Consider the following 27863-nt stretch of genomic DNA (forward strand, 5'->3'; position numbering starts at 1 on the left):
TTCCGCCGAGCCGCGTTGTTTGGCAACGGGCACGACTCTCCACCAATAGGAGCGCTCCGGCCGCCCAGCGTTCCATGGTTGCCTGGCAACCCTGGCCCGGGGACGTTCCACGGTTGCCGAGGCGGCCCCACGCTGGGGCGCAGCGGAGGAATGCGCGGCGCGGCTTCGGGGCCACGGGTGAATCCCGATCGCCCGGCTAGGGACTGATGCGGAGCCCCGAGCTGCCGTGAGTGACCCTCGGACGGAGCCCGGAGCTCCCACCCGCCCCACACTTCCTCCTAAGGAGGAGCCCCGCAGGCAGAAACTTTAACTCCACTCCATCGCGCAGGAGGAAACTCCCGCGCCATCGCCCCCATAAAGTTGAAAACTCTAGTTCGTTTGGGAGCCCGGTTTATACTTTTGCACAGAAGCCATTTGACGGGGCTTTGCAATAAGAACATCGGAAGAGCTCTGCCAGCAACTTCATTTCCTAGGATTCTTTAGCAGGCTGCTTAAAGCTGCACGATATGGGGCCTTGTTTTAAACACCCGACTTTACTGATAATTTTAATGTCTTATTTCATGTAGAGGTATCAGTGATTAAGCAGTACATAAATTCTGGTCAATAAAATAAAAATAAACAAACCTGTCCCCCAGCGCCTGGACGTTGGGTTTCTTGTAGGGCCAAGGGAGCCTCATTGCTCCTGTGGGCCCAGATTCTTTGCCTTTTGTCCCCTTCCCAGGAGTGATAAAAATGGCTTCCATTCCCGAGAGACCAGGACCTTGGGCAAAGGATCATTGTGATTACCTGCTAGATTCTATTGATGCTCAACTCAGCCAGCTACAGGTAAGTAGGTAGGGAAGGGATGGGCTTTTCTGGAGTTGTTCGTTGGGCAACGCTGGGTTTATACAGGCCCGACTGAAAGATACCCTGGACCACAAAGGGAGACTTTTCCAGGGTGAGACCTATTATCCATGGCAGTCCCGGTGCTGTCCTGCTGACCCGTGCACTTAGCTCAGCGGGTAGAGCATCCACTTTGCTTGCAGAAGGTCCCAGCTTCAATCCCTGGCTTCTCCAAGTAGGACTGGGAATGTCCCTTTGCCTGAAATCCTGGAGAGCTGCTGCCAGTCAGTGTAGACAGCATGGAGCTAGATGGACCAGCTGGTCTGACTCCATATAAGACCACCTTCTATGATGGGCGAGGGGCCATTGCTCAGTGGTAGAGCATCTGCTTTGCATGCAGAAGGTCTCAGGTTCAATCCCTGGCTGGGAATAACCCTGATCTGAAACCCTGGAGAGCTGCTGCCAGTCAGTGCAGACAACACTCAACAAGATGGGCCGGTGGTCTCACACAGCATAAAGCATCTTCTTGCATCGCTCCCTATCCAAGACCAACAAAGTAAATTTGTTTTTTCATCTCCACCCCTATGTTCAGGAACCCAGCGGAATAATCAAGGGCAGCAGTGACAGTGGGAAGGCTTCTCTCAAGAAAACTGCGGGCACTAATGCCACAGCAGGTAAGACCTACCCTCTCCGCAGGCTGACCTTTAACCATGTCCCAAGCCTCTTTTCCTCAGTCTTCCCTTCTGCAAACTGGGCACAATTTACTTATTGGTCTGCATGTCTTAGATGTAAGACTTAAGCCAGGGAGAGACCTGGTCATAAATCCCCATTCAGTGATGAAAGCCAGCTTCCTTTCAGTTTAGTCTACCTCGCAGGGTTGGTTTGAGGATAAAATAGGAAAACCTTATGATTCACCAACTTCAGCTCTTGGAAGGAAGGATGTGGGGTGGGAGGACAGTGTATACGTAAGTAGTCTGGCCTGTGTCGGACATTCAAATTTGGAAAATAATCCATTGGAACGCTAAAATAATCTACATTGGAGGGAGCAGAAAAACCCCATCACGTTGAATTTTTCTGCTGCCAGGATTGGTGTTAATACTTCGTTAATACTTGGATCGGTGCCTTCTTCGGCCTTCCTGCTGCAAAGAGTTTCTGCATCAGACAGAATTGCCTTTCCTGACGAAGATAATCATACCCTTTGAATGAAGCCTTGAGCATCAATAAATGGATGTTTCATTTGTGGTCCTGAATCTGTGGGGTTTTGGTCAATGGCTGTGCTCTGCTCCTTCGCCCGCTGGGCAAATCTGAACCCTGGTTAGATCGCCAAGTAAATGAGCTCCATCCATCCTGTGGCCCTGGCAAGATTTTCTGCCAGATTGGAAACTTGCCTCCTTGCTAGCGCAGGTGCGCCATCGTTGGGAGAGATTTCGCAGGTATGAATTCTGCCCCAGGAGGAAGCTCACTGCTCTCTTCGTTTGCTTTCTCCTCCGTGCAGATCTGGACGGATGCTCTGGGGTCAGGGACAGAGAGGCCTCTCCGGGGGAAGACCCGTCCTCTTGGGAAGAGGATTATGCCTGGTGGCCGGTGCGTTTCCTCGACTTGGGGGCCGCCCTAGGAGACAGGAGCAGATCGGACTCGGTTTGCACGGAAGACTTTGCGGCCAAGTTTAACGAGGTCCTGGTGGATCCCCTGCCCGGCTCTGAAGAGGAGAGCAGTGCCTTGGCTCTTGACTCGGGGCCTCTAAAACACGCTATTCGCGATCCGGTTAATACTTCTTCGCCTTTCGCGGACTATGAAGCGGCCTTGGATTGTCTCTCGGTAGATTCAGCAAGAAAGGAAGGAATCGCCCAATTGCCTAAGGGAGGGTCTGAGGAGGAATGGGACCAGGAGGAGTTGGCTGGCAGTTCGAGAGATGCTCCACCGTTGTGTATTCCGCGCAGAATTAAGAGCGCAGAGTCTCTAGGAGAGCAGATCTCATGGCTTAGTCAGAAGTGGTCCACGGATGAGACATGGAAGAAGGTTCTTCAGCTCAGGGGCCTGAGCTCTGGGGAGGGGTCTCTGGGCTCGGAGATCTCTCCGCGAAGCATCTTCCTGGGGCCACAGCAGGAGCAAAGAGGTTCAGAGGAATCTTTTGAGTGGGTTCAGGAAGCTCATGAAAATACAGAGAGCCCGTTGCTCCTTGAAGATTTGAGGCCTTCCCAGCTGCTCCCAGCATCTAACGTAAAAACTGTTTTGGATGGTGGGTCCCCATCTGGGGGGACAGCAGGATGCGGCCACCCCGTGGAGCGGTCCAGCTGCCCAAGGGGTTCGTTGGATGTGGCCTGCCCGTGCACCATCAGAGCATCTTTGGTACCCTCTAATGAAGAGGATGGAGGTGGATCAAAAACCCCTTTCTGTCTTTATCCACAGGGAGCCTGGGACTCTGGTAAAACACAGAGGCTGGCTCTGTCAAGGATCGGCATGGACAGTGGTGCCACTCGGGCTACTGTGTATTCCCATAAGGCTCCAGGCTCAGCCAATGATGGCTGTATGGGATGCAGGAAGGAATGGATCATGGATGCCCATTGCACAGATGGGCACAATGAGGCTCTGGAATCAAAGGAGTGTGAGTTGGAGCAGGATCGTTCCCTTGCCTCATTTAGGTTAGGGTTGGGGAGCCTGTGTCCCTCCAGATATAGTAGGACTCCAAATCCCATCAGACCCAGCAGCTACAATGGTCAGGAATGATGGGAGTTGTAGTCCAACAACACCTGGCTGGCCAGGTGTTCCTCAGCCCTGATTTGTGTGTGTGTTTTAAGGGTTCTGCCGTCTTTATGCATCCAACTCTTTGGATCAGGTCACTCTGCCTTTTAACTAAGGGGGAAAACTGAGGCTGAAAGTGTTGGGTGACATGACCAGCACCACAGAATGTCTGTTGCAGACGAGGGACTTGAACTCGGGTCCGGCTGCAATAAGAGCCAACATTTTCATGCTCTTTGTGTGCCCAAGATTTATGGTTCCAATGATGATTTGATAAGCTAGCTGCTGTTTTACAGTAAATCCACATTAGGGATTTATGTCTGTGCTCTGGTGGAACGCTCTGTCTCATGAGCCCAGGCCCCTGCAGGATCTGATTTGTTTCCGCAGGGCCTGTAAGACAGCGTTGTTCTGCCTGGCCTTTGGCTTGGAATTAACTTGATCTCCTCTCTCTCTTTCTTTTTTCCTTTTTCCTTCTGTGATGGAACTCCTGCTTGGGGACTTCCCTGGCCTTTTTCTAGCCCACGTAGGACCAGTCTGGATAGTTAGCCTTGGTGAAGACTTGATGTTTTCATCCCCAAAAAAGTTTTTGAGTTTCTGCTGAAATGAGGCTGCATTTTAATGTTGTATTTTAATCTTGTTTTTAAGTTGTATTTCAATCAATTGTTTTATATCTGGTGTTAGCCGCCCTGAGCCTGGTCTTGGCTGGGGAGGGCGGGGTATAAATAAAATTTATTATTATTATTACTCTGCTGATGCAATATTCCAGAACGGGTTTGGGGTTTTTTGCAGGAGAGAGAAGGTGTGAGGATGCATGCCTAAACTTTAGTTTGAGAGTGGATTGGCAAAGTGACATTGTCATCTGGCTCCACTGGTAGTGGTTTGAGCAAAAGAATCTGCTGTATTGATCTTGAAGAGGAAACGTTGGAGTAAATACAGTACACCTTCTGTTGTGATGTTTATATTCCACCATTCCTGCAAGCGGCTCTCAAGCTGGCGTAGATGGTTCAATCCCCTCCATTTTATCCTCACAACAACCCTGTAGAGTAGGCTGAGGCACAGTGACTGGCCCAAAGTCACCCAGTGGGTTTCGTGGGTATTTGAAGATTATTGAACATGGGTCTCCCAGGGCCTCATCCAACACCCTAGCCCAAGAGTGCAGGCTCCACAGCCCTCCACATCTGGCTGGACTGCATTTGCCATCCCTCTGACCATTATCCATACCGGCTAGAGCTGATGGGAGCTGGGAGTTCAGCAACAGCCAGAAGCCCCCAGGGCGCTCACTCATGCTCTGACCACTGCACTGTACTACTCTGGGTGAATTAATCCTCTGAAAAGAGAGAGAGAGCCTCTCTTAGGACTCTCATGGCCAGGCCACTTTGAAACTTCTCTGACGTTTTTCCTTTTGGTCCTCTCTTTAGGTGGCAGTTTGGGCTCTCAGCACCATGATCCCCAGTCTGAGCTGAACCAGGGCTGGATGGAGTCCTTTCAGGGCAAACCTGTGGCAGGTGAGGTTACCCGGAGCCAGGAAGGGCTATGTCAGTATTTGCATTAGCGGAAAATGCTGGATTTGGGGCTGGGGAATACAGGGTGGCGCTTTTCCTCTCCCCGTTGTGTCTGAAAACCTGGGACCAAGTGCTTTTCTTGTCTTCTAAATAGCCGCCGGCCTCAGTGTCAAGAAGAGCCTCTTGCCGCCGCAGCGGGATTTGCTGAGGTAAATATTGATGAGCCTTGGACTGTTGAGATAAAGATGGCCAAATATGTCTATTTTTGGGTCTTTCTCAGTTTCTCGTTTTTCCTGCCTCAAGTTCAGTTCTTCCCATTTCCACATCTTGTGAATCTGAACTTTCACTTTGTTAAATTGTTTCTTCTGGAGAACAAGGCACTAGCCCTCATGGTGGCGAAAGCTTACGGGCGATGCCTGCTGGAATCACAAAAGGTGGGGAGGTGACTGGATAAGTTGCTGGCAGCCGGGGACAGGAGGACTTCAGTATCCCTGCTCCTCCCGTGAGCTAGTGAAACCTTAATAAAGTATGCAAATGTGTGCACACTTTGCATGATTCACGCAGGTCACAGAACCCACCTTTTTTCAATGCAGAAATTTAAACTGTGTGCGTAAATAAAGCACAGAGCAAACAAGTCCTGCCTATATAACCTTTCAGGCAATAGGAAATAATTTATTAAGCATCCTTGCAGTGCATGCTGGCCAGGAATGTATGTCCACCTTAGCTGCTGGGCCCAAATCCTCCCACCTGGGGTTCTGAGCTCTGCATAAATCACACAACAAATGCTGTGGCCCTTAATTCTGCTGTCCCTCTCTGGTGTGCTTTCTGGGGCAAGGCAGCAAGGTGATCACAGTGCTCCTTGCTCTTGTGGTGTAGTGGTTAAGAGCGGTGGACTCGTAATCTGGTGAACCGGGTTCGCGTCTCCGCTCTTCCACATGCAGCTGCTGGGTGACCTTGGGCCAGTCACACTTCTTTGAAGTCTCTCAGCCCCACTCACCTCACAGAGTGTTTGTTGTGGGGGACGAAGGGAAAGGAGAATGTTAGCCGCTTTGAGGCTCCTTCGGGTAGTGATAAAGCGGGATATCAAATCCAAACTCCTCCTCCTCCTCCTCCTCCTCTTCTTCTTCTTCTTCTTCTTCTTCTTCTTCTTCTTCTTCTCCTTCTCCTTCTCCTCCTCCTCCTCCTCCTCCTCCTCCTCCTTCTCTTGTGGCCTTTCAGGTCCCCCGGTTGCAGTGATGGAGGCAGCAAAGAGGAAGACGAGGAGTTTGCCAGGTTATGCAGGGCCAGCGAGTCGTGGAGGTGGGATGCGAGCAGAGGATCAGAACCCAGTGGGAAGAGAGCTGAGCTGGGAGGCTACAGAAACCTCGAGGTAACTCCTGGTGGATGGAGAACATCACAAAAGTCAGAGGTGGAAGGGGCTCTCTACTGAGGTATGTGCAGCTGGGAAGGGAGAGGTGTGGCAGAAAATTTGGTTTTGCTGGACAGATTGGAACAATAAATGTTTATTTTTTCTTTCTTTCCCTGCCAGCAAATGGTTAATGAACGGCAGCCTCTGATTGGCCGTGGTTCCAGGAGGGAGAGTTTAAAAGGAGAGGATTTGAGGAGAGACAGTTAAGGGGTTAGGAGTTAAGGGATTAAGAGGGATGGAAATGAGGGAGGCAGGTTAGGAGACACGTTGAGGTATAAAGAGTGAATGGGAGAAAGAGTTGGTTCTGGAAAAACAACTTCCACTCTGAGCATATTGAGAAGGACAGAGTGTGGTGTCCTGTAGAAGGAATAGACTGGAATTTTACTGGGAGGCAGAGGTTGAGCCAGGAAAAGTAGGAGCTGGAAAGGAACAAGTAGGGACTCAAATCTAGTCTGGAGGGGAGAAATTCTTCTAAGGAAAAGAAGAAACTCCCAAACCCAGTGAAGGGAGGGGGTGTGGAGAGCCCTTTGGTCTATTACTTAAAGTACCTCAGGAGCAGGATTGTTAAACGGGGTGGATAACTGAAAGAACGTATCACCGTATAAAGGAACCAAACCTATAACACAAAAACAACTGAGGACGAATTAACGTGAAATCACACTGTATTCCTGAAGTAACCTAAGTTTTATCCATTTAGTGTTGCATACTATCTTGCCTCAAATAAATCTTTATTGTTTATTTAAAGAAAACCTGTCTGAGACTCCAACTTACTAGTTATCCCTCCACAAAGGTCCCCCGCAGGATACTCTGGGCTAGAATTCTAAGAGGAAAGGAAAAGAAACCTTCAGGTCGATGAGCAGAAAAATTTGAAAGAAATCCCAATGAAATTGTAAAAGAAAAGAGTAAATTATAAATATTTGACAGGTGCACTGAGATATAAAATCCCTTATTGCTGAGAATATCCTGAAGGAGTATCTTTTACAAATAAAGGAAGAAAACAAAGGTGTCAGGATCCCAATGAAGCAGGCAAATTCTGGAGAAAATATGGAAAAGAATTAGCAGGAGACAGGGTGTTTGGTTTAGAAGAAGAAGAATCAACAGAGGTTGAGACGAGAGACAAATAAACGAAGATCAAGATGGCGTTGAAAATCTTAACTTGGAATGTAAATGGACTTAATAATAAAACCCAAAGGAACAAGACTGAACATGTGGTTTAAAAAGTTAAATTTGGAAGTGATTCGCTTCCAGGAAATACACGTTGCGAAGAAACGCAGAAGGGTTTTGATTAATAAAAGATTGAGAAAGGACTTTGAGGCCTGTGATGTAACAAAGAAGAGAGGAGTGGTAATGTATATAAAACCTAAACTGGATCCACAGCAGCTATTTAAAGATGAGCAAGGAAGAATATTGATAACTCAGATAACATCACAAGGGAAAAAATTATTGCTTATAGGTGTGATGAAAAAAAATCAATTTAAGGAACCGCACAAAGAGGAGGAAGGAAGTCGAGTTTTGAAATGTTAAAATGACTGGAGGGCGCTGAGTTGGGTAAGACTGCAAAGTACGGACGAAAGTGTGATCAAAAGAAACCCAACATTTAGGGCGGGACTTATGGGTTTGTTTGCTTTTTGTAGGACAGGCAAACGGGCTTAAAAATAATGATAAAAGCCTTTGTTCGACAGGAGTTGGAATTGGAAGAAGAAAAATTGTCGCAGAAAAGGGCCCAGATCCGCGAAGCTGACGTGTCCCTGCAGAGTGTCCTCCAGCAGAAAAAGGTACAGAGCCAAAACTCTAGTGGGAGGGAGTCCCACAGGCAAAGGACGTGGTCTAGCCACTGTACAGCCTGCTCTAAACTACCCATGACCTGGAGGGGGACGGCAGAGGAGCAGAACCCACGACTTTCCTCCTCTTTCTAGCATGTCGCTCTGGAGCTGGAGACTTTTCGGGAGGCCCTGGAAAAGAGCCAGAGGGAGGCGAGGAGGCTGCAGCTGATCATGGAAGAGAAGCGGAGCCAAGTGGATGAGGCCAGGTGTGTGGGGCAGGGGTGGCTAGGGCAGGGCCGTAGATAATGGGGGTCGGGTCTAGCTAGGGTCTCAGACCCGGGTGGGGAACCATTGACTCCCCAAAACACCTCAGTGATCACGCAGAGGTGTTTTGGGGAGTCAGCATCAGCAAGGGACCACGAGGGCCATCCAGCCTCTGCAATGCAGGAATCTTGTTGTTGTTTCAGTTGTTATGATTATCCTTGCCATTACAGTGGTACCTTGGTTCTCAAATGTAATCTGTTCCGGAAGTCTGTTCCAAAACCAAAGCGTTCCAAAACCAAGGCGCCCTTTCCCATAGAAAGTAGTGCAAAACAGATTAATCTGTTCCAGACTTTTAAAAACAATCCCTAAAACAGCAATTTAACATGAATTTTACTATCTAACGAGACCATTGATCCATAAAATGAAAGCAATAATCAATGTACTGTACTATAAAATAAATAACACAGTATTGTAGATGATTAAAATTAAAATTTAAAAAAAATATTACCTGCACTAATGATAGTCATGGGGGGCTTTTATCCATTTCCACAGTCAATCAATCAATCAATCAATCAATCAGTAGCTGAACTAGAATCCACATAGTCACAAAAACAAATCAACTGAAAAAGTCTCAAAACAAACAGCAAAAACAAAAGCACCAAATATAAGCTCCAATTATCACCTCAGAACACTGCAATTGGAAACGGAAGACGTGAACTACTGTGCGGGGGGGAGGGGACACAAATTAGAAGCGCAACAGGAAACAGGGGGACTCATAACGGAGCACGTTTGGCTTCTGAAAAAGAATTTGAAAACTGGAACACCTCCTTCCGGGTTTGCAGCGTTTGGGTTCCAAGTTGTTTGTGAACTAAGCTGTTCAAAAACCCACGTACCACTGTATTAATTTCCTATGTAGCGATTTCACAATAAAAGCCCTATACGAGACAGTTGCACCTGTTAAAATGCAATGGCACAGATATCAAAATAGGAAATCATTATGGAGGTACTTCAGAATGCTGAGCCCAGCGCCCTTTCCTCCTCTGCTGCTGACCTGAGGCCACAAGGTCCTTCTCCCTCCCCATATCTCCTTCCCATTTCTGTCGCCTGACCTGCTGCTCTCTGTGGCTCAGGGCTGACCTGTTGCTCCTGGAGTACAAGCGGGAAGCCTGCCTGAGGGACCTGCTGGCGCTGGAGCAGGAGCTGAGCGTGATGAGGAGCCAGAGGAGCCAGCATGGGGCTGCCCAGGCAGACGTGAGTAGCAAGGGTTGCAAAGCCTTCGGTGGGATCTCTTCCATCGGCATCAAGCAAAGATACAACTCAAGTATTTGGACTGCCCTCCACAGGAATCCCTTTAATAATAATAATAATAATAAATTTTATTTATACCCCTCAGGGCGGCTAACACCAGGTATAAAAACAATTGATTAAAATACAACTTAAAAACAAGATTAAAGTACAACATTAAAATGCAGCCTCATTTCAGTAGAAACTCAAATCAAAAACTGTTGGGGTATGAAAACGTCAAATCTTCACCAAGGCCAACTATCCAGACTGGTCCTACGTGGGCCAGAAAAAAGCCAGGGAAGTCCCCAAATAGGAGTTCCATCACAGAAGAAGAGTGAGGGTTAAGAAGCTTTCTTCCAGCTTTTTTTGGCAAAGCTGTTGACCTTTTCTTTTCGGGGGGGAGGGGGACTATTTTGAGCTATTTTTAAGGAAATTTGCCCCAAAAATCAACACTTCTGACATGGGTTGCCATACAACCGGGTTTTCCCAGGCATTTTTTGCGATTTTCAGAAATTCCTCCCGGACGCTATTTCCAACGGACAAATCCTGGATATATCTGGGAAATTCCAGGCGTACGGCAGCCCTATGGTTGGCTGTGCATCTGGGGAAGGGTGGCAGCTGCGTAAATTCCCCCCAGGTCTTACCTGCCACGTGTCAATCTTCCCAGGGGTCTTCTGCACCAGCTTTGCGGCCTGCTCACACCAAGAGAGGCCACTGTTGTGTGACTTCCTCCAAGCACAGGTTGCTCCAGGGGCCAGCGAGGCCGGCGTGCGGCGGGTGCAGGGGCTGGAGCGGAGGATCTTGGCTCTGCAGGCAACCCTCGGGGAGAAGGAGCAGGAGCTCTCGAAGCTGCGCCAGACTGTCTCTGCCCTGGAGGCTGAAAAGGCGTCTTGGAGCGTCACTGCGGAGAGCCTGGCAGAAGAGCGCAAAAAGCAGCTGGACTTGTTGCGGCAACAGAAGGTGGCTTTTTGTTGTGGGACGGGATTTGCAACTCTGTGCGTGGCGACTTTGTTGCCCGGTCTAACTGTGGAACTCCCTGCTGCAGGGGTGGGGGTGGCCCCAACTGGGGTGGCTTTGAAAAAAGGATTGGACTAATTCAAGGAGAAGAGGTCAATTGATGGCTACTAGCCACAATGGCTGTGCTCTGACCCCATGGCCAAAGGTAGCAATGCTTCTGAATGCCAGTGGCTGGAAGCTGCAGTAGGGAAGAGGGTTCTTGCGCTCAGGTCCTGCTTGTGGGTTTCCCAGAAGAGGCATCTGATTGGCCGCTGTGGGAAGAGGATGCTGGACTAGATGGGCCATTGGTCTGATGCAGCAGCCAGGCTCCATTTTGGTTCTTATGTACAGTGGTACCTTGGTTCTCAAACTCAATCCGTTCCGGAAGTCCGCTCCAAAACCAAAGCGTTCCAAAACCAAGGCACACTTTGCCATAGAAAGTACAGTGGTACCTCGGGTAAAAACGCTTCAGGTTACAGACTCCGCTAACCCAGAAATATTGCTTCAGGTTAAGAACTTTGCTTCAGGATGAGAACAGAAATTGTGATCTGGTGGCACAGCAGCAGCAGGAGGCCCCATTAGCTAAAGTGGTGCTTCAGGTTAAGAACAGTTTCAGGTTAAGTACGGACCTCCGGAACGAATTAAGTACTTAACCTGAGGTACCACTGTAATGCAAAACAGATTAATCCGAACCTGATCCAAAACACCCACCCACCCCACTCACATGTGAAAACAAAGACCACCACAGCCAACCACAAATGAACAACCACACCCTAGGCCAACCCCAACCTCTCTCACCACCAAAGGAACACAAGTGAACAGCAAAGAACCTGCACAAGCAACGCTGACACCAAACCCCACATATAGTAAGTAAAATAGAAATATCGCCACCCGACCCCCACCCATCTTTCCCCCCTCCACCTCTTTCCCCCTTTTCTTCCTAATGTCTCAACAAATGAAACTGATTTGTAAAAATGTAAAGGGTAAAAATACAAAAGAGAGACATTACACATACTGTATTTTTCGTCCCATAGGACGCTCCGTCCCATAGGACGCACCTAGTTTTTTGGGGGGGAAATAAAGGAAATTTTTTCCCCTTTATTTCCCCCCAAAAAAGCAGGTCGGAGAAACCGAACCAGGTTGAGGAACAGCGGGATGGCGGCGCTGCGCCTCCCTGCTGTTCCCCGAGCTTGTGGGGCTGGCCAATGTCTGCCCAGCGCGAGGGGCGGTCTGATTCAGGGCGCCCCGCCCGCCGGGCAGCAGGCTGCTATCCGCAGCGTGGGGAGCCCTGCGGGGAACTCCTGCAGGGCTCCTCACGCTGCGGATGTATGCCCGGCGGGAGGGGCGCTCTGCTTCAGGGTGCCCCGCGCGCTGGGCGGCAGGCTGCTATCCGCAGCGTGGGGAGCCCTGCGGGGAACTCCTGCAGGGCTCCCCACGATGCGGATGTATGCCCGGCGCGAGGGGCGCTCTGCTTCAGGGTGCCCCGCGCGCCGGGCGGCAGGCTGCTATCCGCAGCGTGGGGAGCCCTGCGGGGAACTCCTGCAGGGCTCCCCACGATGCGGATGTATGCCCGGCGCGAGGGGCGCTCTGCTTCAGGGTGCCCCGCGCGCCGGGCAGCAGGCTGCTATCCGCAGCGTGGGGAGCCCTGCGGAGAACTCCTGCAGGGCTCCCCACGCTGCGGATGTCTGTCTGGCACGCAGGGCGCTCTGCTTTAGGGCGCCCCGCCCGCCGGGCGGCAGGCTGCTATCCGCAGCGTGAGGAACCCTGCGGGGAACTCCTGCAGGGCTCCCCATGCTGCGGATGTGTTCCCGAACCACCGGGCACCCTGGAAGCAGAGCGCCCAACGCTCCGAGAAGCAGGCTGCTATCCGCAGCCTAGACATCCCTGCGGGACCTCCCACAGGGCTGCCTAGGCTGCGGATGTCTTCCTGAAGCCTGGAGAGTGAGAGGGGTCGGTGCGCACCGACCCCTCTCGCTCTCCAAGCTTCAGCGAAAGCCTGCATTTACCCCATAGGAAGCACCCAGATTTCCCCTTCATTTTTGGAGGGGAAAAAGTGCGTCCTATAGGGTGAAAAATACGGTACTTCTGCAAATCAAGAAAATCTTTAATAAAAATACATTAAAAAACAAACAAAAAGATTAATCCGTTCCAGACTTTTAAAAACAACCCCTAAAACAGCAATTTAACATGAATTTCACTATCTAACTAGACCATTGGTCTATAAAATGAAAGCAATAATCAACGTACTGTGCTATAAAATAAATAAGACGGTATTGTAGATGATAAAAATAAAAATTATTATTTTCTTACTTGCACTGATGATAGTTGTTGTTTGGATGGGGGGCTTTTATCCATTTCCGCAGTCACACAATCAATCAATCAATCAATCAGTAGCTGAGCTGGGTTCCACACAGTCACAAAAATAAATGAACTGAAAAAGCCTCAAAAACAAAAACACAAAATAAATAGCAAAACCAAAGCACCAAACTTAATCCATTCCGGAAGTCAGTTTGACTTCTGAAATGTTCAAAAACCAAGGCATGGCTTCTGATTGGCGCAGGCACCCCAGAAACAATAGCCGACAGCCTCATCGGACATTCGGCTTCCAAAAAATGTTCGAAAATCGCAACACTTCCTTCCGGGTTTTCGGCGTTTGAGACCCAAGGCGTTTGAGAACCAAGGTACCACTGTAGATGCAAAAGGGTGGTACCGCCACATGTGCCTTAGGGAACCCCTCACTAGACAGCTGTGAAGGCATCTTTTCTGTCCACCTGCAGGAGGAAGAACTTACTCAGCTGCAGGAAGAGCTGGAGGGCAAAAAGCAGCAGGCCCTGCAAGAGGTAGGCATGGCAGCTCCCCTTGGCTCCTTCCCCGCGAGAATTCCCCTTTCTTGAGCCCCACTGCAAGGAGGAAACGGACTGAGCTTTACTGCCTTAGCTGTAATTGGGGTTTGGTGTGGTTTGTGGCTGCAACCACGAAACCCAAATCCTGCCTTTGGATTAAGCCGTTTTAATTGCTATTTTATTTAAGACAGGTTCTAAATAGAACTTGGGTTATTAAAAATACCCAACACCCATTAACATTCTCCATAAATTACAAAGTTAAAAACAGACATTTAAGCATTTCGAAATATAATTAAAACCAGCAGCTGCCTGTTTGTATCTTACAACATCTTTGGTATCGCCAGGAAGTGTTTGGGGGCGGTTCATTGTAGGCTGAGAGTCGTGCCCAGAGTTTTTCTCTACAGTCCTTAGAGCTAGTAAGTTGCTTTTGCTTCTTATTTTCTGCAAAAAATAAAGTTGGCCTTCCCCCCCAAGTACCAAATACAGCATGAATTTGCTGGCCCCACTAGTGCCTTTGCTAACCATCTTTTTGTGGGTGCTGCTTGTGCGAAGAGCAGTGCATCTGCTTGGCTTGCAGAATAATAATAATAAATTTTTATTTATATCCTGCCCTCCCCAGCCGAAGCCGGGCTCAGGGCGGCTAACAACAATAAAATAATACAACATTCTAAAATCATTTCATTATAAAATTAATTCAAATCAAATTGATGGCTAGAGTTCTGTGAGGATTGCCAAAGGAGGGAGTCAGGCTGTGCCAAAGGCCTGGTGGAACAGCTCTGTCTTGCAGGCCCTGCGGAAAGATGTCAAGTCCCGCAGGGCCCTAGTCTCTTGTGACAGAGCTTTCCACCAGATCGGAGCCACAGCCGAAAAAGCCCTGGCTCTGGTTGAGGCCAGCCTAACCTCTCTGTGGCCTGGGACCTCCAAGATGTTTTTGCTTGAAGACCGTAAGGTCCTCTGTGGGACATACCAGGAGAGGCGGTCCCGTAGGTACGAGGGTCCTAGGCCGTATAGGGCTTTAAAGGTTAAAACCAGAAGGTTCCAGGATCCATTCCTGGCCGTGTCCCCTGTCCAAAACCCTGGAGAGCTGCTGCTAGTCAGTGTAGACAGCACTGGACTAGACAGGCTGATGGTCTGACTCAGTGTAAGGCAGCTTCTGATTTTAACCATCCCTTTAATTCAGAACTTTGAGGACTGGGAACTTACTTTATTTTGAAGGAAGGGCTGTAGCCCAGTGACAGGGTACCTGCTTTGCATGCAGAAGGTCCCACGTTCAATATCCAGCATATTCAAGGAAGATTGGGAAAGACTCTCTGTCTGAAAATCTAGAGAGCTGCTGGCAGCCAGTGTAGGCACTACTGAGTTAATTGGATTAATGGTTTGACTCAGTATAAACCCCCATCGTTAAGCCCGGACACTGAGGTCCAGCTCCGAGGGCCTTCTGGCGGTTCCCTCACTGTGAGAAGTTACAGGGAACCAGGCAGAGGGCCTTCTCAGTAGTGGCACCCTCCCATCAGATGTCAAGGAGATAAACAACTACCTGACTTTTAGAAGACATCTGAAAGCAACCCTGTTCAGGGAAGTTTTAAATGTTTGATGTTGTATTTTATTTTAATTTGTTGGAAGCCACCCAGAGTGGTATATTTTTATTATTATTTCTCGTTGTTGTTGTTTTGGATCTGATTTCTTTCCGCAGGGCCTGTAAGACAGAGTTGTTCCGCCTGGCCTTTGGCTTGGAATTAACTTGATCCCCTCCCCCTTTTTCTTTTTTCCTTTCTCCTTCTATGATGGAACTTCTATTTGGGGACTTCCCTGGCTTTTTTCTGGCCCACGTAGGACCAGTCTGGATAGTTGGCCTTGGTGAAGACTTGACATTTTCATCCCAAAAAAAGTTTTTGATTTGAGTTTCCACTGAAATGAGGCTGCATTTTAATGTTGTATTTTAATCTTGTTTTTAAAGTTGTATTTCAATCAATTGTTTTTATATCTGGTGTTAGCTACCCTGAGCCCAGTCTTGGCTGGGGAGGGCAGGGTATAAATATTATTTATTATTATTATTATTATTTGCAGTGGTTCTTTGAGTGACCAAAAGCAGGGTGAAATGTGGCATGTTCTGACTGATTTTCTCCTTTCTCTCTCTCTCAGCTTGCAGAGAGCCTGAAGCAGGCAAAAGCCAGAGCCCTCCAGGAGCAAGCAGCCAAATTTCAGAAAGAAACAGAAGACCTTCGCAAGACCATAAAGGTGGCTATTACCCACGATGCCTTGAGGCATGGACTGCTACTGGGCTCCTCTTGCGCTAGCAATAACATTTGTATCCCAACCTTTTTTCCTCAGGGGGTTAATTTGGAAGCTTGGTGGGGTGTCTTCCCTTTTAACCCCACAACAAGCTTACGACTGTGCCAGCAGTACTGAGCTAGATGGACCATAAGCCTGACTCGGTCCAAACTGGATTCTTAGGTTCTTAAGGCAGGGGTGGAGAACTGCAGACCCAGAGACCCAATGTGGCCCCTCACACCTATCCATCTGGCCCTCAGGTCAAGGCATCTGGCCCTGCCCACTTTTGCTCTGGCCCCGCCCACCACTCACAAGCAGCACCCAGAAGATTGCCCACATATTAATGCGTCTCTCAGGCTGGCAATGACTTCTCGACCCTGTCCTGAGTTTAACTGCCAGTCTGGTTTAATTCTGTGGGCTTTTTCCGCTCTGAGACCCCACAGCTAATTCTCCCCTGGCCTCCTCGCTGGCCCAAGTAGGACTAATTCAGCCAGCTAGCCCAGGTGATTATCTAATGCTTATTGGATGGATTTCCCCTAAATTGATTTCTGAACTTTGAATTTTATTGTTATTCATGTTTTTATACTGTATTTATGCTGCTTTTACAATTAAGTGTTTTAAATTTGTTGTTAGCCACCCTGAGCCCAGTTTTTGAACTGGGAAGGGCGGGGTATAAATAAAAATTTATTATTATTATTATTATTATTATTATTATTATTATTATTATTATTATTATTTTCCATTTTCTTCCCAGGAGCAAAATGCTGAAATTGCCCAGCAGCGGAAAGCTATGGAACAGCAAGCCAAGGAGCTAAAGCAGGAAGCTCAGGAAATGGTAGGAGTACATTATTATTATTATTATTATTATTATTATTATTATTATTATTAATTTGCATTTATAGCTCATTTTTCCTCCTTATGGCAAACAGATTTTAAAATAGAAAGGAAGCAAGAACGTTTCAAAACAGTTTGAAACATTTGAAAAACAACTACAATTCAAATATTCCAAAACATCTAACGTGTTTCTTAACTGTCTTTTGGGCAAAAATCCACATTGTTGATGGTGAATAAAGTCCTGTAGTTTAACGTTTTAGCTTCGATTTTCTAAAAAAGGGTGCTGAGAGTTCTTAGGAGAGGCCTTCTGTTCCCCTCGCAGAACTTCAATTCCGCAGAGTTCCCTGGGAAGAGGGAGCAATGGTGAAAACTGCTCTGGGGATCATTGCTCTGCCCTGTTCTTCTCAGGCTGAGAACTCGCTGCTCCAGGAACGGAAGAGCTGGGAGGCCGAGACGAGGGCCGCCCTCCAGATGCAGCGCAAGGCCCTGGAGGAGCAGGAGCGGAAGATGCAGGGAGAACTCCAGGAAGCCCTGGAGAAGGAGAGGAAACTCAGCCTGGCCTTGCGGGACGAAGCAGCCGACCTCCACAAGGTAGCTGTTGAGAGAGGAGAGCCCAGAAATAGTACCTCGGGTTAAGAACTTTGTTTCAGGATGAGAACAGAAATTGTGCTCCAGCGGTGCAGCAGCAGCAGGAGGCACCGTTAGCTAAAGTGATGCTTCAGGTTAAGAACAGTTTCAAGTTAAGAACGGACCTCCGGAACGAATTAAGTACTTAACCCAAGGTACCACTGTATAGCGTTCTAGAGGGTGGGGCGAGGGGCCTGATGGAGGAGCCAGCGACCGACCGCGATCCAACAAAACCTCTCACGCAGTAGATCGCAGTCGACCTCTTAGACATCCCTGCTGAATGGTTTAGTTTATATAAAATATGCAGGGATTTAGTGCTATGTAAAATAAACCAATGTACGTGGGTGGTGCTGTGGGTTAAACCACAGAGCCTAGGACTTGCCAATCAGAAGGTTGACAGTTCGAATCAAAGTGCAAGTAGATAAATAGGTACCGCTCCAGTGGGAAGGTAAATGGTGTTTCCGTGCGCTGCTCTGGTTTGCCAGAAGCGGCTTAGTCATGCTGGCCACATGACCCGGAAGCTGAACACTGGCTCCCTCGGCCAATAAAGCGAGATGAGCGCCGCAACCCCAGAGTCGGTCATGACTGGACCTAATGGTCAGGGGTCCCTTTGTTAGGATATTTCCGTTCCACCTTAAAAGGGAGCAGGATGTTTGTGTCACAGCCTGCGTATTTCCTGTCTCACAGGATGTTTGTGTTGTGTCGTTGCTTTCGTTTTTTGTTGTTGCCTGAGCAGACCGGAGCAGGCGGTCATGTTTTTCTTTGTTCTGACCAACGCTGAATAAACTGTAAATATGCTCTCCTGCTGTGCATCTTTTGCTGTGTGAATTCTGCTGATAGAGTCTGCTAAGAATGTGGCAATCTATTTCTGAGGCTTCGTGTTGCTATTTGCTGATACTGCCTGTCTACGGGAGGTCGATGGATCGTCCGGCAGCCGGCTTGGGGGCTATGATGGACTTTGCCTCCCTGGCAGTATCCCAACACCCTTTACCTTTACACGCTTGCTTGCCTGGATGGTGATGCATGCATGATCACTGGAATTTGTAAGCAGTGATTTCATTTCAAATTATATGTATTTTGTGTGTGTGTGTTTGTTTGCAGGGAGTGGAGAGCTGAGGAACCCCTGGTTTGTGCATGGCCTAATGTCCAAAGTTAAGAGTCGTTGCTCCGCCCACTTTTTTGCCTTCTGCCCCACCCTCTAGTGGCATGTGACCCCGGAAGCGTTGTCCTGGGGCTGATCTCCTTGGGCTGAAGCAGGTTCCCCACCCCTGAGAGGGGAGAATGAGTGAGTAGGACAGGGAGGTTTGAATTAAAACAGCTTTTCTTGATGTGTTTTTCTGCCCTAGAGGATCCAGGTGTTGGAGGGCGAGGCTCGGGAGAAGAAGGGGGCCATGGAAGACCTCCGGGCTCTGCTGCAAGCGGAGAAGGCAGAAGCCTTGAAGAGGCTGCGAGAGGAGCTGGAGTTGGTGAGCAGGGAAGAAGCACCCCCTTCGTGTACTCTGGGATCCCCTTCCCCCAGAAACAAGAGTTGTAGCTTCAGGATGTTTTAGGGAAAAACCTGCTCCTTTTCCCTTATGGGGTATCCAAGAATCTGTACAGAGTCCTTAGGAGAAAGTAACAGGGGCCAACCAGAGTATATTGAGAAGCAAAGTGGCTAGTAAGCCTGATCTTTATTAAACTGTTGCAACAGGGTCCTCACTCACCACACGCAGGAGGGAGGAGGAACCCAGAACAATGGTGCACAAGCTGTTATATAGACTTTTGAAATCGCCCACCCTGTTGCCCAAGACCACTCCCCCTAAAACATCATACATACATCATAGAAGAAGGCAGTCTACAGCAGAAATCCTGTCTGCCAGGATACCTTATAATGGCCGCTGATTACATTACCTGGGCAGCCTGGCCATTCTTTTGTGATGGTTAATACTTTAGTTCCTGAGTCCCAGGTCCCAGGCTCGCCCTATTCATACACAAATACGCCCTTAAGACAGGATTTGTAAGCAAAAATACAGTGGGGAGGCTTTCCCATTTCCTTCCTCCTTGCAGACAAATATTTGAAGTCAATTTGGAAATGTCAAAATGGCTTCAGGATTGCTCTCCTGTACTATTTCAGACATGTGGTTTATATACTTACATTTATGAACATTTATATTTGGGACCTTATAAGAAGCAACAACAGTTTGGCTCTGCAATTCCGCCTCTCTCCTCCTCAAAACCTCACCTTAGCACAGCCCTGAAGTCCCACAATGGAAGTGAGGAGCCTGAGGCGAAAGGAGAACGCAGACCTGGGCTGATGCCAGGTGTGGCCTGGGAAGCTGCCTTTTACTGAGTCAGACCAGTAGTTCAGTATTCAGTATCCATCTAGTTCAGTATTGCCTACGCTGACTGACAGCAGCTCTCCAGAAGTTTTGGGCATGGAGTCTTTTCCCAGCCCTACCTGGAGATGCCATTGGGAATGGAACCTGGGACCTTTTTAGCATGCAAAGCAAGTGCTCTTCTACTGAATTATACTGCCCTTAGCCTAAAAATAAACCAAGACTCTAGTCCTTATGGTTCTTTTAAAAGAAGCAGTTGCATTAAATAGGAAGTTGGTCCATCTAGTTCAGTGTTGTTGGCACTGACTGGCAGCAGCTCTCCCGCGTTTCAGGCAGGGGACATTCCCAGCCATTGGGTACTGAATCTGGGACCTTGTATAAGACTGAATCAGATAAGTGCTGGAGATGCAAAGAGGTGGAGGGAACGTTCTTCCATATGTGGTGGACTTGTAAAAGGGTAAAAGAGTACTGGGAAATGATCCATAATGAATTGGGAAAAAAATGTTTAAAAGTACTTCCCCTCCAAAAAACAGAGTCCTTTTCATTGGGGATAATTCAGACTGAAATTCCCAGGTGTCAAAAAAGGTTGTTTATGTATGCTACTACTGCGGCCTGTGTTTTGTTAGCCCCAAAATGGAAAACGAGCGAGGTCCCACCCAAAGAAGAATGGCAACGTAAGTTGACAGAATATGCGCAGCTCGCAGGCTTAACATATAGAATAAGAGAACAAGAAGAACATACGTTTAGAGAAGATTGGAAAACGTTTGTGGAATATATGGGAAATAATCTCGTACAGCTGAAAACGCTGGCAGCATTAAGATAAATTCAACAGTGTAAATAAGTTATGATGGATGCAATAATGGAGTACTTAATGGTACAGTTTCTGTAAAACATGCAGGGATTCAAGATATGTAAAATGATCCATGGAAAGAGAAGAAGGGAAGTCACTGATATCTTAAGGATGTAAAAATGAGTACTTTAAATGGTAAAACAGAAAATTCAATAAAACTTATATATATTAAAATAAAGAACCTGGGACCTTTTAGCCTTTCCACACTGATACCATGTACAGTGGTACCTCGGGTTAAGAACTTAATTCGTTCCGGAGGTCCGTTCTTAACCTGAAACTGTTCTTAACCTGAAGCACCACTTTAGCTAATGGGGCCTCCCGCTGCCGCTGTGCCGATTTCTGTTCTCATCCTGAAGCAAAGTTCTTAACCCGAGGTACTATTTCTGGGTTAGCGGAGTCTGTAACCTGAAGCATCTGTAACCTGAAGCGTATGCAACCCAAGGTACCGCTGTAAATGTTAGCTGTGACAAACCTGGGGTGCATCAGTGGTCTCTCATCAAGGCAGCGTGGTTTCTGTCTCTCTCTCTGCCTAGGAAAAGGAAAAGTGGAGAATACAGTTGCAGCGGACGGAGGAAGAGCAGCGCCTCCTGCTGGCCGAGCAGCGCGAGACGTCCCAGGCACAGACTGCAAGGGCTGACGGCTCTCTGGCCAGGGAGGTTGCCTTGGCATGCCAGAGACTCCGGGACCTGCTACCCCAAAGGGCTGGCCTGCCCCAGATGCTGCAAGGGTACAAGTTGGATCCAGAGGGGAGGGAACTGAATGGCATTGCTTTTGCAGAAACACGGAACTCTTCCTGGGTTGAAATTAGTTCTTTACATTTTATCTTGCCTTCACCAGCCCTAGCCACTTTCTAGCTTCCTGCCTTTCATGGACTCATAGAATGGCAGAGTTGTAAGGGGTCCCTGAGGGGCATCTAGTCCAACCCCCTGCAATGCGGGAATCTCAGCACATGGTTCCCCCATCGCCTCTGTCTTTGTGGTTTTCTTTTTTTTTTTAGCTCTGCAACCTGATTTCAGGGGGTGGCAAGGCTTTGCTTTTATTTCTCCAAAATAGCTTCACACCTTCCTGTTGTCTGCATATGCAGTTTACAGTTTTTTTTGTTTTTTAAAAAAATAATTTTTATTGTTTCTTACAAATACAACACATACTACAACAAAGAAAAAAGAAACAAAATCACAAATCTAAACAAAAAATAAAATAAAAACATAACAACAAACACCTAAACAACACAAATTAATTGGTTAATTAATCCCCTAACCTCATAAACATATTTTTGACTTCCTGTGGGCCCACCCATCTGAATTTCCTTGTATTTGAATGTAGCAGTTTTCTAATTTCATTATTAACACACAATATTCCAATTAAAATCCGATTTCTTAACTTTTCTTAAAGTTCTAGATCTCATTTATTTAACTAATTCCTAATTTAATCCTAGGCCTATTTGGTACTTTCAAGTAATTTCTAATTTTTAATATTACAATATTTATTCAAATAGTCTTTAAATTTCTTCCACTCTTCTTGGTATTCCTCTTCTTTCTGGTCGTGGATTCTTCCAGTAAGGTCAGCCAACTCCATATATTCCATCATTTTCATCTGCCATTCTTCCACAGTTGGTAATTCTTGTGTTTTCCATTTCTTGGCTACTAAAATTCGAGCAGCAGTTGTGGCATACAAAAGTAACTTTACATCTTTCTTGGGTAATTCAAAACCTATTATATCCCAGTTTTACTTCTGGTCTTTTGGGTGTTTAAAAAAAAAGTTGTTTTTTTTTTAACTACAATCCCCATTGACTGGAGTGAGGGCAAACCTCAGGTCCAGGGGGCCAAATCCGGTTTCGAAGTCCTTAAAATACTATTTGTTGCTATCAGAGAGTTGGCATCTTATCTATGGCCCATGTTTAGCCTGCACATCCCTCCCCCCCAAGGAGTTCAGGCACACAGTCCCCCCCCCAACATGTTATCCTCACAACAACCCTGTGAGGCAGGCCAGGACAGTTGTGTTCTCTCTTTCAGCCAATGGGCCACCCAGTGATTTTCACAGCCAGCTGGGGATGAGTCCAACAGCCCAGTCGCTAAACCATGGGAGTACCTTGTTTTTCTCCACAGGCTCGCGTTGGCCTGTGGCTTTGCGGCCTGTTCATGTGTTGCGTATACATGGAGGAAGGGATTGTGTGAATTTTTTTTTAATAATTTTTATTAGTTTTAACATATAAATTATAAAACATACCACAAAACTTCACCACTTATACAATCTTTTTTTTGGACTTCCATCAGCGCCTCTGATGATCCACCATTTTAACCGCATTTTATGCATTTCTTAAATTCATATTGCCTTTAATTGTCTTAACTAACCCTCCTCCCCTTAATCCATTTTTGCAGTAGTTCCAATAATTCTCCTCACAAAACTTCTTGCAAACCTACAAACGCAGTCTGATCATCACAAATACTTTTCATATAATCTGTAAATTTTCTCCAGTCTTCTGTGAATTTCTGGTTCCGCCGATTACGAATCCTTCCTGTTAGTTTATCTAGTTTTGCATAGTCCATTAATTTCATCCTCCATTTTTCTTTCGTTGGTAATTCTTCTTGCTTCCATTTTTGTGCCAATAATATTCTTGCTGCCGTTGTTGCATATAAAAACAATTTACATTCCTTTCTATTTATATCACTTCCTACAATGCCCAGTAAAAATGCTTCTGGAGTGTGAATTTTTTTTGGGGGGGGGGGTTGACCTGCTAAGTGACTGCACTTTCCCCCAAAGACCCTGGAAGTCCTGGCCGCTATCTCAGGCTACCTCTCTTCACCCCCCAAGGAAGCCAGCGCTCCTCTCCTCCAGCCACGCCCTCCGGGCCTTGCAAGAGGTGACTGAAGAAACTCAGCACTACCTCCGAGAACTGAAGCACGAGGCAGAGGCGCAGAAGCACCAGGCCCTTCAGACCCAGAGGGAGAAGGTGAATGGGTTTGAGCTGCCATCTCTTGCCTGGGGGTGGGATATAACTAAGGCAGCCTGGGGGCCACTGAGCAAGGAGGGTTTGGGATCAAACAGGTTTGCTCCATTAATGATGGGAGAGAAATTGGCTGCCGGCCAGAGCGCAGAACACCAGAGTGGAGTATATAACCCCAGCTCAGTAGGAGGCAGCTTTTGATACAGTGGTACCTCAGGTTACATACACTTCAGGTTACAGACTCTGCTAACCAGAAATAGTACCTCAGGTTAAGAACTTTGCTTCAGGATGAGAACAGAAATCATGCTACGGCGGCAGCGGGAGGCCCCATTAGCTAAAGTGGTGCTTCAGGTTAAGAACAGTTTCAGGTTAAGATCAGACCTCTGGAACGAATTAAGTACTTAACCCGAGGTACCACTGTACATCCATTCCAAGTGCAGTCCTCTAATTGTCTGGCCAACTGCTGTGACTTTTCTGCCATGTCAGGAGCGGGAGCTGAGGCAGCAGCAGGAGAAGCTTCACCTGGAGAACCAGTCAGCTCTAGATGCTCTGAAGGAGCAGCTAGTCCAGGTGAGCAAAATCCCCCTCCCCCCAGCTCTGTGCAGCTCTGGCTTCCTGCCTCTGGATTTTGACCGCTGTGTTTCATGCAATGTTAGAGGTAAAGGTAAAGGGACCCCTGACCGTTAGGTCCAGTCGTGGCCGACTCTGGGGTTGCGGCGCTCATCTCGCTTTACTGGCCGAGGGAGCCGGTGTACAGCTTCCATGCATGTACAGTCATGCATGTGGCCAACATGACTAAGATGCTTCTGGCAAACCAGAGCAGCGCACGGAAACGCTGTTTACCTTGCCACCAGAGCGGTACCTATTTATCTACTTGCACTTTTTGGCGTGCTTTCGAACTGCTAGGTTGGCAGGAGCAGGGACCGAGCAATGGGAGCTCACCCCGTCGCAGGGATTTTGAACCACCGACCTTCTGATCAGAGGACCCGGGGTTAAAAGAGCACCTATCCACAGCTGCACATGTAAAGAAAAAAAAATGTTCAGCACACACAGCATTTCTTAAACTTATAAAATAGTCAGTGAAGTAAAGCTCCTCTTCTATAATGCTAGAACTGGTGGGAGCAGGTTCCGTAGTCCTAACTATGCACTGCTTGAAGAAATATTTTCTCTTTTCTACCTGGAACCTTCCAGCTTCATTGGTGGCCCTGAGGCAGGGATGGCCACCAATTTGGATGGCTTTAAAACAGGATTAGGCAAATTCACGGAGGAGAGGGTGGCTCCACGGTCAGAAGGAAAGGGGCAGGAGGGGAGAGGTGCTATTGTTTGGTGGGGCTGAACACATCCCTGTAAGCTGGTGGGAATCTCATTCCAAAGGCTAGGAAGCCATTTCCAGCTATCAGGGGCCCAATTCCTGTCCCATTTGATGAAACATCAGCCAACCATTCCGGACAAAGGTCAGCCACCATCTGTGGCAACATGGAACAGGGTTGATGCTTGGCGGTGAAAATGTTTGCCAAGCCTGCAAGTTCTGCTGGGGAGTCAGACCATTGGCAGCTCTCCAGGGTTTCAGGCGGGGGATCATTCCAGATCTTCTAGCACCCTTCTTCATGAAAAGCTCTGCCACTGAGCCAGGGCAATCCGGTTCCCCTTCAGGAGCACCTGGAAGACATCGCCACCTTGCAGAGCAGCTGGGTGAAGAAGACGGCGGGGAAGGAAGACGCATCGCTGCGCCAGCAGCTGCAGAAGGATGGAGAGCAGCAAAGCCAGAGAAGTGGGAAGGGCCGGACATCCTGCCAACTGGCCAGTGAGTTTAAGGAGGAGCTGGAGGCGGAGGAGGAGAGGTGAGGACCCCAGGAGCTATCTGAAAGTACACGTCAATTGGGAGAACGGGTTACACCCATGGTGAGAGGTTTTGCGGCTTTCTCTCTCCCCTTGCAGGCGCCTGTCCAGGGACCAGCCCATGGATTTGCACAGGAACCTGGAGGCATCCGGTTCGGAATTCAGACAGTTCTGCATGGTAAAGGGGAAGGGGTGCTTGGGAGGCGTTTGGCAAAGGCCTGCCCCCTTTGGGCAATGTGAGAGTTGGGACCCCTGCTCTGTGCACACTGAGCCACTGCCTCCATGCACCCCTCTTGTCCAGCAAGGCTGCAGTCCAGTGCTAGAGCATATGGGAAGGGCTGTGGTTCAGTGGCAGAGCATCTTCCTTGCATGCAAAAGGTCCCCAGTTCAAGCCCAGGTAGGGCCGGGAGAGACTCCTCCTGAAATCCTGCAGAGCTGCTGCCAGTCAGTGCAGATGATTCCAATCTAGATGGGCCACTGGTCTGACCTGGATATGAAATCTGGGCAGCCATCTTGGGGCCAGTGGTGGGCGCAGCCCAAGGCAAAAGTGGGCGGGGCAACACATGAGTTTTTTACCTTTGTATGATAGGTTAGTTTCCACTCTCTGCCCCCCACCCAAGGGACACAATTGCAGAACAGACTCTAGCCAGACAAAAGCACTTGAGGGGGCTGTATCCTTGGGGAGAGTCTGGCAGGCCAGACTGAGCCCTGGAGGGCATCACCCTGCCTGATGTTTGTCTCCCCTAATTGATGACCTCAGTCCTTTCTGCTGCATTTTACAGCTTTTCCTTCCTCTCTCCTACCTGCTTTCTGCAGGGCCGAAATGAATACCTGCACCCCGGCCCACTCTGTTCTCCGGTGCTAAATGCAGATCCTTTCTCCAGCCAGCGCCTCTTCAGCACCCCAAGACTGCTGCAGCACCTGCAGAGACGAATCCGAGAACTGAGGGCAGAGAATGCCCTGTATTGCAGAGGCAGCACAAGTAGCTATGGCCATTTGTGGGGAGATCTTACCTGCAGAAGCAAGGTAAGAGCTTGTTTCAGCTCTTGGGGGACAGGGGAGTAGAAAGGACAAGGTCTTAATTCCGCAGGAGCACTTGGGGGGGGGGGGAACCTACTGATAATTATTTGGCTTACTGAGAAACTGCTTCAATTTTTAAGGCAAGTTTCTAGTCCATATGGGGCAGAAGACATGCTTGAAAGTGGCCTGTGGAGAGCTGAGAAACTGAAGATTTTGAATGGCTATCCACAGCATTTCACTGCTCACAATGACAAGCAAAACAAAAATTATGCATTTATTTATATTTTGCAGTGTGTTATTTTACATGTGTGTGCGTAGTATATTGCATTTTCCTGTATTTTCCACCATTCCACCTCGACTGGCCCTGAATTCTAGCAATCATAGTTTTCTGCCTGATCCACCTTCTCCACATACGCGTCATCTTACACATCCTGTATCCCACACCCCTTCCCGTATTTCAGAGACACCTGACATCAGAGCTCTCCTCGTCTCAGCTGCACAGGAAGAGCAGCTGGAAGTAGAAGAGTCCGGGTGGGACGGAGGAGGAGTCCCAACAGCGAGGAAGTCAGAAAAGCTTCACCCAGTAATGGTGCTTTGTGCGGAGTACAGCAGAGGAAGGAATAAACATGACCGGAAGAGCAGATTTCGAAGCCGCTGGTTTGAGGACATCACAAGAGCTCTGAAGCTGGAGGTCCAACTAACCCACCTTCCTGTTCTCACACTGGGCAACTAGATGTCTCTGGTGGTCAATTAGATGTCTCTGGGAAGCCTGAAAGCTGGACCTGAGATACTAGTCTCTTGCAGCAAAGAATCATGTAGCACCTTAAAGACTAACACATGTATTCTGGCATAAGCTTTCATCGGCTATAGACTGCTCCGCAAACACATGTGCCATCTACAAGTAGGAAATTCATTTTTATAATACTAAACAGAGAGCCAGCGTGGTATAGTGGTTAGTGTTAGACCTGGGAGAACCAGGGTTCTAAATCCCTGCTCAGCCATTAACCTCCCTGCCCATCACTGACTCCCAGCCTAACCTACCTCACAGGGTTGTTGTGAGGGAAAATGGAGGGGGGTCAAAGCGTTCATGCCACATTGAGCTCCTTCGAAGAAAGGTGGGATATAAATGTAACACATAAAATGATGCGATGGGGAACTTTTTTTAAAAAAATAAAAGTGCTGAGTTTGGGCAGCTGTTTGCGGCTAATCTGGTCAGTCATGTGTTTGTGGCTATAATTGTGCTATGACTCTTTCATAGCAGGGCAGAGGTTTAAAGCAAAGAGTAACTATTGTAGCTTTGGGGGGGGGGGAATGGCAACCAAGGATGGCAAAGGGTCCCTAAGAGATTCCTAGCAGAGATTGGGTGGGCACCTGTCAGGGATTTTCTTTAGCTGCAATTCCTGCATAGCAGGGGGTCGGACTAGATGACCTTTGGGGTCCCTTCCAACGCTACAGTTCTGATAAAGGTCTGGAGATGTCAAAACAAGAATCGTCCCAAGTCACGTGCTCACCCTCTTCCCTATAATGCAGGGATAGGGAACC

The 27863-nt window shown here is 48.1% G+C and overlaps 1 protein-coding gene across 1 annotated transcript; it reads left to right on the plus strand.

Moving 5' to 3' along the window:
- Positions 1–59: 59 nt before the first annotated feature.
- Positions 60–27528, plus strand: LOC128404287 (uncharacterized). The gene is made up of 21 exons (XM_053369778.1): positions 60–177; positions 722–825; positions 1415–1496; positions 2318–3427; positions 4980–5096; positions 5218–5272; positions 6282–6432; positions 8154–8246; positions 8388–8500; positions 9629–9749; positions 15764–15859; positions 16647–16727; positions 17135–17317; positions 18700–18819; positions 21052–21245; positions 23330–23468; positions 23949–24032; positions 25116–25303; positions 25401–25479; positions 26118–26327; positions 26783–27528. Exons 1-21 carry the CDS (start codon positions 75–77, stop codon positions 26840–26842), a joined length of 3483 nt encoding a protein of 1160 aa, XP_053225753.1. The 5' UTR covers positions 60–74; the 3' UTR covers positions 26843–27528.
- The last annotated feature ends 335 nt before the right edge of the window (positions 27529–27863 follow it).

The sequence above is a fragment of the Podarcis raffonei genome, chromosome 16, assembly GCF_027172205.1.
Source record: "Podarcis raffonei isolate rPodRaf1 chromosome 16, rPodRaf1.pri, whole genome shotgun sequence".
Classification (NCBI taxonomy): Eukaryota; Metazoa; Chordata; class Lepidosauria; order Squamata; family Lacertidae; genus Podarcis; species Podarcis raffonei.